Source organism: Chaetura pelagica, unplaced genomic scaffold (genome assembly GCF_000747805.2).
Source record: "Chaetura pelagica isolate M959 unplaced genomic scaffold, ChaPel_1.0 scaffold422, whole genome shotgun sequence".
NCBI lineage: Eukaryota > Metazoa > Chordata > Aves > Apodiformes > Apodidae > Chaetura > Chaetura pelagica.
This window is the reverse complement of record NW_009952444.1, coordinates 202,289-212,201: the sequence shown is the minus strand read 5'-3', so window position 1 is coordinate 212,201 and position 9,913 is coordinate 202,289. Positions and strand designations below refer to the sequence as shown.

The 9,913-nt window shown below is 50.3% G+C and overlaps 1 protein-coding gene across 1 annotated transcript in view; it reads left to right on the top strand.

Annotated features, from left to right (window-relative positions):
• CETP (cholesteryl ester transfer protein, plasma) overlaps positions 1 to 6,988 on the top strand; it is a 9,745-nt gene extending 2,757 nt beyond the window's left edge. The window contains 13 exon segments of the mRNA XM_010008512.1: positions 465 to 535; positions 1,613 to 1,700; positions 1,812 to 1,881; positions 2,180 to 2,240; positions 2,887 to 2,978; positions 3,099 to 3,278; positions 4,186 to 4,236; positions 4,512 to 4,679; positions 6,050 to 6,117; positions 6,238 to 6,280; positions 6,362 to 6,431; positions 6,732 to 6,817; positions 6,914 to 6,988. Of these exon segments, the coding sequence (XP_010006814.1) occupies positions 465 to 535; positions 1,613 to 1,700; positions 1,812 to 1,881; positions 2,180 to 2,240; positions 2,887 to 2,978; positions 3,099 to 3,278; positions 4,186 to 4,236; positions 4,512 to 4,679; positions 6,050 to 6,117; positions 6,238 to 6,280; positions 6,362 to 6,431; positions 6,732 to 6,817; positions 6,914 to 6,988 (1,123 nt within the window).
• Positions 6,989 to 9,913: the final 2,925 nt, after the last annotated feature.

Here is a 9,913-nt window from a genome sequence, read left to right as displayed (position 1 = left end):
GCCCCACGGCCCCAGCTCCTGCTGCTGCCCAGGGGCAGGCCCTGCCCACAGCACGGGCCGGAGCGGAGGGGCTGTGATGTGCAGGGGCAGCGTCACTGTCCCTGCCTCAGCCAGGCAGGGTTTCCATGCCAGCAGTGCTGCTTAGCCCCATCACTGCTGTCCTTGTCCTGCTTTCTGCCTTTCCACCCTCACCATCACCCTGGGGATGAGGACAAGGTGGCCAATGGGTACAAGCTGTTTTCTTCACTCCCCTTTATTGCTCTATACACTCTGAGTGGGGGGAAGGGGCTTAATGCTCCTGTTGGCCTAAGAGCCCCTAAGAGGGTGGTTTGCAATGATTTAAAGGCAGGGTGTGTGAGACAGGGGGCTCTGCACCCCCTGGTGTAAGGACCTCTGTGGTGTGAGGTCAGGGGGAAGCTGCTCCCAGCACAGGTTGGGGAATGTTCTCTCTTCTGCTGTTACAGCTTGAAGCTTTTTCATTCAGTTGATTTTGAAATCCACTCTTCCATTGACCTCCAGATAAACACTGAACTGAGTAAGTACCTACTGGGGGTGGCTAGTGGGGGGGTTGCTTTGTGTGCCCACGTCCTCCAGAGCAGCAGGATGGGCCCGGGTTGGGGGCAGTGAGCCCCAGCTGGCTCTGCTCAGCCCTGTCGGGATGAAATGGCATCTGGAGGCTGGAAATAGATCTCTGCCACTCCGTGCACACAGGGTAGGAGACAACGTGGCCCTCATGACCTCATAGTTTTAAGAGATCAAGGAAAGGGAGCTGGTACAAATCACTGGGACAATGTAATGCTGATGGACACCAGCAGCAAATGAAGAATGGTCTGGCCTTCTAGACCCTCTTCAGGATCAGCTTTTCATCTCCTGCTGTTCAGGATGAACTGAAGAAAAACAGGGGATGTGTCAAGAGTTGAGGCAAATGAGGGCTTTGGAGCAGGAGGTTTGAATGTGGTCACAGTCCATTTTTCCAGCTGTCTCCAGGTCTGGCCCAAGGAGTGTTTTGGGAAAAAAATCCTCTTCCTTGGGAGGGTCAATAGACTTAGACTAGAAAGGGACAGAGGCAAACTACACTCCTCTGCCTCCCATAAGGGGTGAGAGGCATGTGGATTATCATGTGTGCCTCAAAATACATTTTCCTGCCTCAAAATACATTTTCCTGGTAAGCTCTCAGGGGGAGAAGAGCAGCACGAAGCTCTCAATGAGTGTGTTGCCATTTCTGAGCTTTTTATGATATGACTTCATTCCCTCCTGGCTCTGGTTTGTGGGCTGCACATGCTGCCCAGGTTCTTCTGGATGATGTTAGGGGACATCCCTGGTGACAGGAGCTAGTGAAGTAGGCAGGTGTCCAAATGAAGCATGAAGGTGTCTGTTAGACTAGCTTGGCTGGAGCTGTGAGCAGCAACCCCCCCTCCAGGTCCAGGGCAGCCCCATCTGCCCTGGCTTTGCAGGGCCCTGACTCTTCTGGAAACATCTCCCAAGTGGTGTGGGCAGCTCTGGCTGCCCCTCTGCAGTGATGCCCTCCAGGCCTGCAGTGTCTGCAAAGTGCACTCATCTTCCTCATCTCATCAGCAAAATAGCTGCTTTTCCTCTCTCCCACCCCACGCAGTGTGCCAGAAGGACAAAGTGACCCCTGATGCCTCCGACTGCTACCTGACTTTCCACAAACTGACCCTCCACCTCCAAGGAGACAAGGAGTGAGTCTCTCCCCTTTCAAAACTGGGCTTCACCTGCCCAGGGGCTGGTCCTAGCCTGCCCACCACGGGGACCTCTGGGTGGTTCCTGACCATGCTCCCTGTCTTGTGCAGGCCAGGCTGGCTGAAGCAGCTCTTCACCGACTTCATCTCCTTCACTTTGAAGCTTGTTCTCAAGCGCGAGGTGAGCTCAGCCACCCTGTGGACAGAGGAGAGGGTTGGTTTGTGTGCCACACACCCCTCTGCTCACCTATGCCTACAAGATCATCACAATCTCATTGTAGTGCTTGCAAAAGAGTAAGATACATAAACAGAGTCCACAAAAAGCCCCAGCTTGGATGAGGTGGTGCTGACACTGGGATCTGTGGTGGTGCTGGGCTCTGACCAACAGCCCCCAGGTCTCACCATGAGACCCTGCTCTGCTCCACAACCCCAAGTCCTACCCCTCCACCTTCAGCTGTTTCCAACTTCTCTTCTTGTAGGTGTGCAAAGAAATCAATTCCGTTGCCCAGATGCTGGCAAATTTTATACAAGATTTAGCAGGTAAATATCCTTGTTTTTCCTGCTTTCTTTTTTTTTTTTTTTATATGCAACTTTGAACATTTGAGCCCTAACAGGGCAAGAGCCACATCCATCCAAAGGGTCCTTTGCAAATGTTTATGGGATCCCATGTCCTCAGACAGCAGCAAAAAAAACCCACCTTAACAAGGCTGTGCTTTGAATTTTCTGCATCAAGATGATTTTTAAGGGTGGCTGCACTGGTTGAAAGGCACATTTCAGTTCCTAAGATCTCTCTCCTTCATGAGGTGATGAGCAGAGCTGCAGGATTGCTGCAGGACTGCTGTCAGCCAGAAGAGGAGCAGGCATTGGAGGATGGGGCTAAGATATTGCAGCAGCTGTGTCTGCCTGCTGAAAGTCTTCCTGTGGTTCCCAGTTTCAAATATCTGGGAAAAGGAGCAGTATGTAAAAGTGAGATTAATTGTACAAATTTCCCAGTGGGGAAATCTGGCAGTGAGCACAGTAGCAGAATCAGCACCAGCACCCAAAGGACCTGGACACCCCAGCCCCATTCCAGGGTCCCTTTACACCTCCCAGTCACCTTCTGCAGCAAGTCCTTGTAGTAACCACCTCCCAAGCTCTGTGTAAGGTCATATTTCTGGTGTCAGGTTTTGGTGTTTTCTTCCTGCAGAAAATTTTGTCCAGGATGGGGATATCAAAGTTGATCTCTCCCTTGCATCAGCTCCTTTAATAAAAGCAAATCATCTAGAATCACATCACAAGGTAAAGTAACCCGGGCTGCTCAAAACCCAAAGGTTTTCTGGCAGTGAAAATGCAGGTATGGACCTTTTGTCCCCTCTTCTTGTTGTTTGTCATGGTCAACACACCTGCTTTCCTTTCAAGGGCCTTGTTGTGTACAAGAACTACTCTGATGTCTTCAGTGACTCCATTTACTCCCCACCTCTGCTGACTGAGTCCAGGATGCTCTACTTCTGGCTGTCTGAGCATGTCCTCAGCTCTCTGGCTGCAGCAGCTTTCTTAGATAAGCGCCTGCTGTTGACCCTCAGAGGGGAGGAGCTGCAGGTGACTATTTCAGGAGTGGTTCCCTTCTTACCTCATACATATTTGGGTGAGAGAGTAAAAAATTTTCTCCATGCTGTTTTTGGTAAGAACTAGTTTCTGTAGATGAAAGAAATCTCTAGTCGGTCCCTGGTGAGGCCCCATCTGGACTCTTGTATCTGGTTCTGGGGTCCCCCATTCATAAAGGACAAGGAACTGCTGGAGAGAGTCCAGCACAGGGCACTGAGATAATGAAGGAACTGTGAGGAAAGGCTGGGAGAGCTGGGGCTGCTCAGCTGGAGAGCAGGAGCCTGAGGGGGGATCTGATCAGTGCTGGTCAGTATCTCCAGGGGGTGTCAGGAGGATGGGCCAGATTCTTCTCAGGGGTGTCCAGTGACAGGACAAGGGGCAATGGGCACAAACTGGAGCACAAGGAGATTCAAGTTAAACATCAAGGAAAAACTTATTTACTGTGAGGATGACAGAACCCTGGGACAGGCTGCCCAGGGAGGCTTTGGAGTCTCTTTCTCTGGAGACTTTCCAAACCCATCTGGACATGCTCCTGTGGGATCTGCTCCAGGGGATCCTGCTCCAGCAGTGGGGTTGGACAAGATAATCATCAGAGCTCACTTCCCACCCCAGCTACTCTGTGACATGTGATCCTGATCCTTCTTAGCAAGGATGTGCTACCAGGTATCCCTTAAAGCAGTGACCTCAGCTGATGGAAAATTTGTCTTCTGAGTTATCAAGTGACATGATTTTCTGTGGGAGTACAGAAGTAGGCAAGGGATGAACTTGGAAGGCACTCAGCCCTGCTTCTGAGCTGGCCACAAGCCACACATCAGTGCTGTGGCCCATCCAGCCTGTGCCAGGGCTCACCATAACCCCCTCCTTCCTTTTCCTACAACCTCCTGCTGGTCTGTTTCCGAAGGTGCTGTTTGAAGCAGAAGACACGGAGGTGCAGCAGAGGGCAGTGCAGATGGTAAGTGCATCTGTTCTCAAACCAGGACATTTTCTGTTGCATTGTCATAGCTCATGTCCTTCCCTCAACAATTCAACAGTCTTGGGTGGGGCTGACTGATGGAGAAACTATTGTGCTTTGCCGGGAGGTTCTTCCACCTTGGAGCCTGGCTGAGTTGTTGGGCTGGGAATGCTGGAGGAACTGGGGACTACAAAGGGGGTGCAGGTGTGGTGGCAAGTTGGAGTGAAACTAGTGTGGGAAAGGCCTGACTCTTCCGTTGCTCCTTATTGGAATAGATTTTTCAAGGCACCTCCTATAACAACTCAATGGCCAAGGTGTGGAGTCTTGCCCAGCCCCAGATCTCTGTTCAGCCTGAAGGGACAATCGTGAAGTCCTTGGTAGCCATGGAGGTCAGCATCCTTCCCCCAGGAGAAGAGCCCCTGATGGTTCTGTACATGGAGAAGGTTAGTTCCTGCTTCTCTTGACTCAGAAAGGCTCTGTCCTGACTGTGGACTACTGCTGGTGCTCAGGGGCAGTAATGGCAGGGAGCCTTTGGGAAGGGGGTGGTGGCTAAACCATGGGAGGTGAAGGCACATCAGTTCTTTGTAACATTCCCATCTCTTCCCTCAACATTTGAGGCTGGGAATGATGATAGTGACCATGTTGGTTCCACACTAGTCTGGCCCATCACTGGTGTGCAAGGTGCAGCACTGATCGGCTCCCATTAAGCTGTTATTGGACACAGTGAAACTCCTTTAGTTCAGGTATTTTAAGAGAGAATGAAGGCACCATGGGAATGTATTTATTTTGAAATCTCCTCGGTCTAGCTCAGGCTCCAACTTTAGAGGATGGTTGCCTCTGAAGTGAAGATACAGCTGGGAAGAATGCAAAACTCAAAAGATAACTTTTTCCTCTCTGTATGTCTGTATGAAGGTTCCTGCTCACACTGTCTTTTACCCCAAACTGCTTTATACTGAAACTAAGAAGGCAGAAAAAAAATGCCACTAGCCTTGTTGTGATGGGTAATGTCACCAGAAAGCAGTTTGTCCAGCCGTGTCATTATGGGCTGGAACAGACAGCAAGTACTGCACAAAAGCAAGTCACTGTCTGAGGGCAGACCAGGTGATTTTTGAAGGGTTAAACTGTCATCTTGTGTGGGGCTGGAATAGAGAATAATTCCCTCTCTGCCTCTGCAAGTATCCCACCTTAGCAGAGTGTTCCAGGGAAATATGCACGGCTGGTTTTCCTGCTCCAGCTGGTATCTTGAAACAAATTTCTGAGAGGACTGCAGAAACCCTGAACTAGAGCTGGTCCCTAAAGTTGTGGTTCTCAGGATGTCATCTGCTCCTGGCCTGCCAGTTCCCTGGTTGTGACCCACACCTGGGTGACAAAGTGCTCCTTATAACAAAGGAACATTTGCATACAAGCAAAAGTGAGGAAATGAGCTGTAATATCCAGAATGCAGAGACTGCTTTCTTTAAAAATGTCGTTATAAAAGCAAACCTTGGGGTTTGCTGGCCTCTCCACATCAGTTTGATGATCCTTCATGTTTCATACACCCGTTCCCTTCCTTGTGCACTATTTGCTTCACCAAATGGCAGAGGCATCAGTCCTGTAGGTGAGCTGGTCAGAGCTCCACAGGCTGAGGCTGTGGGCAGCAGTGGGGAGCTTGTTGCATGCAAAGGGAGGAGTAGAATGCTGACCAGAGAAGGAACATCTGGAGGTAAAGCCAGAAGGATGTTGAACTCTAGATCATAGAAAGTAAACCAGAATTTCCTAATGCAAGTGTGAGGAAAGATGAGCTACATCTCACTTCTCTATTACCTCTGTGCAGGAAACCACAGTGACTATCCAAGCTGCCTACGCAGAGAAGAAACTCATCTTGCACCTTTTAGACTCCAGGTCAGTCCTCTGGTCTCCTGTTGGTTTCATTGCCTGTTTTAGTCCATGTCTGAGAGCAGCACAAAAAGAGGATCTCTGCAGCCCCTAGTGATCTTCCCCCTGCTTTTTCCTTCCCTTCAGGATAGAGTCTAAAGCCTTTCAATGCATGGCTGATCCAAGTGGGGTAAGTCCTAAGAAAACATTTTCTAGGCCATTGGTGGCCAAATAATGTATTTAAAACTTGTATCAATTCTCTCCCTTTCAGAATGACCCATCCGTAAGAAACTTCCTGCAGACAATGATCTCAGCTGTTGGGATCCCAGAAGTGATTTCAAGTGAGTTTGAGGAAGTGCCAACCTACTCTGTAGTGTCTAACATCAAAAACACTGAAAAAATACACTTCTGATATCTGGGGGAGGGGGGGAGCCACAATTACTGATGTGAATTTCTGCTGGATTCACTTGGGGAAACCTTTGTAAATGTCTGGGACAAAGGAAAAGTGATTTTCTGTCAGGCCCTACGTCATGGGGTGTTGGGGCACTATAAGTTTTTGGCAACAGGCAGACAAGGTCAGAGCACATGATGAGCAGCAAGCCAGGATGGCTGTGCCCTTAACTGCTTCACTGTGTCCATAGGGATCGAACTCGCTTTGACTTCCCTGATGAACAGCAAAGGGCTCCATCTATTTGACATCAAAAATCCTGAGATCATCACAAGAAAGGTAAGGGGACTCAGAAATACCCAACTCTCAAAGCCCTTCTTGGGAGCGTGGCATGAACGAATACAGCCCTTTGCTTTTTTTCTCTTCCCTTTTCAGGGCTATGTGATTGTGCAGCTGGACTTCAGCTTCCCCAACCATTTGCTGCTGGATTTTCTTGAGAAAAGATTATAGAGCTGATCTCTTCATAAAGCAGCACAGGAACTTGCCTGAATGATTGTGTGTGAACCCATTAAAAGATGAGCTGATTTCAATCAGCTTGGGTTGAATTTTCTTTCTATTCCCTGAGATACACTTCAGTTTTGTTGCCATTTGATTTCCACTGAGCCCTTCCTCTGCAAAGGCTGTTTTTTCAGGATCTTCCAAGGGACTTGTGTGCCCAGGAGTAAGGGTTGGACTCTAGGAGTGCATGGGCTCAGCACCCAGGGGAGGCAGCAGGGATGGGCTGTGCCCACCTTTTGGCACCTGGAGCACTGGGTGCAGGTTTGGGCATCGCAGGATAGGAAGGACATGGAGGTGCTGGAGAGGGGGCAGAGAAGGGCAATGAGGCTGATTTAGGGTCTGGAGAACAGGTCTGACGAGGAGAGGCTGAGGGAGCTGGGGCTGGTCAGCCTGGAGAAGAGGAGGCTGAGGGGAGACCTCATTGCTCTCTACACCTGCCTGAGAGGAGGTTGTAGGGAGGTGGGTGTTGGGCTCTTCTCCCTGGTGACAAGTGACAGGACAGGAGGAGATGGGGTCAAGCTGCAACAGGGGAGGGTATTAGGAAGAATTTATTCACAGAAGGAGTGGTGAGACCTTGGAACAGGCTGCCCAGGGAGGTGGTGGAGGCACAATCCCTGGAGGTGTTCAAAAAAGGGGCAGACATGGTGTTTCAGGAGATGGTTTAGTGGTTAGGGATGTGGGGTGGATGGTTGGACTTGATGATCTTGAAGGTCTTTTCCAACCTTGACAATTCTATGGTTCTATGATCTCAGTTGTTAAACTTTGGAAACGTAGCACTTTTTGTGCTGGCCCAGGGTTTATATTTCTAAGATGAGCCAAGAGGAAACTGATTTTGACAAGACTTCAGCAACTCAAATGGTACCTTTGAAAATCCAAGCCAGCTCAGAACCAGTTATGCTAAAAGACCTGGGCTGAAGAAAGGAAACAGGACATGAATGTACAGTGCAGCACAATCGTGGAGAGCTCATGCCCTGGGGACTTTCTTTACAGAGGCTGTAGACTCTGGGTAGAGCTACAGGCAAATGGTTATGACCGTGATGCTGACACAGTGGGAGCAAACTTGAGAAAAGCCATAAAAATGATAAGGAAGCCACAGATGCTGTAAGAAAAAGTGCCTTGTTAGCAGGTTCCTGTTCCTTCCCATTATAGCGCAATAATAATTTATCTGAGGTGGTTCAATTATTTTCCTGGACTGATTAATACTTTCCTTTTTTTTAAATTTGTCTTTTCACTTGGAAGAGGTGTCAGGTGACAAACCTAAGACTGTACTGGTGATCACATCATGAAGGCAGAGAATGATGTTTTCCTGTTGCCATTTTAAGATCACTCCCAAGACACAGACAAAGGGGCTACGTTTGGGAAGGAGACATTCTCTTCATTGCAGGTTTGCTCAGAGTCCTTGGTGCCTCTCCACAAATCAACACACACCAAACCACATTCACCACAACATGTTTGTACACAAAACTACCAAGTTAGTGAGCTTCCAAATCCACTCTGCTTGGTTAGTGATTTACATACAATTATAATATGGTTAGATCACGCTCAGGGGAAAAGTCTTCACTCAGGTCTTTCAGACCTGGGGCTGTGATTTTTAGTATTATAATGACATTGGAATGAGCTAAGTTCACAAAAAGAACATCATATGGCAAGTTCTGTAACTCCAACTAGCCAAGACTGGTTCAGTAGTCAATGTCTCCTTGATTTTAGTTCTTTTTGTCCCATCCTGCATTCCTCAGGTCCAATGGACCTTGAGTCTTCTTGAAAAATTAGTGATGTACACAAAACACCCTTGAAACATCTTGATTGTCTCTTCTAGGCCTAGTTCTTGCTCAGTGCTAACTGTGGTACTAATTGTGTGGGTTTTTTTACTACAACTGTTAACTTGTACATCCATCCAGCACACATCTTACACATTCTAAATTTCTGAGTTATTTTCCAGTGCTCCCACACAAAGCAGTATTAAGGGTCTTCCACAAAGAGCCCTGGGGGGCTGGCAGCGCCGCGGCCCCCTCAGGCTCCCTGGGCACGGTGGTCACTCACCCTGCACTGCCATGGTGTCCTCTTGGGGTACTGAGACAGGTCCCCCCCTCTCCTATCCCCAAAGCCAGAGGCCACCCAGCTACCCCAGCACTTCCTTGCCCCACGCAGCTGCTGGGGTTACTGTCTCTGCAGTGGCCGTGGTGCCAAGGCTGGCAGAGAAGGCACATGGGGTGAGCTGACTTCTCCAGGTGCTCCACGGCAGCCAAGCAAGGTTCATCCTCCTGGGTCACAACCTGCCCACGACACAGCAGGAGCCAGGCAGCATGGAAGGCTGACACCGTGGCGTGGCCAGAGGTGGTTTTTGAAGAAGCCCTGGTGTAGTGGGCAGCTTTCCACCTTCCTCCCTTCCCACCCGTTCCCATCACCAGCTCTGCTGGCTGCTTCAGTGCAGACTCCCCTCCCGCGCTGAAGTCACAGATGCTGAGGTGACATTTTCCCTCTCTGCATGGCAATGTCTGCTGAGGAACCGGCTTCTGCCAAGCAGGGCACTCTGCTCCTCCTGGATGACAACCTACTGCAGCGAGGAGCGTGAAGGGAAAAGAAATGGCCTGAAAAAAAAGCCCTTTCTCTGCCCTGGAGGTGCCGTGCCCTGCCAGGGGGAAGCTGCCCGCTGTGCGGTGGTGACATGGGGGTGGGACCGTCCCTGCCATGGGGCAGCGGGGACCCTGCTGGAGGCGGGAAGCGGCAGGGAAGTGGCCGGGGCACCCCCGAGGGTGCGGAGCTGGTGCCTTGCGGGGCTGCAGCGCCCACCGGAACACGGCGGCGAGAGCCGGGCGCTGAGGGTCCCCGGGGACCCCCCGGCCGATGGCTCAGGGCTCTGGGGTCCCCGGGGACCCC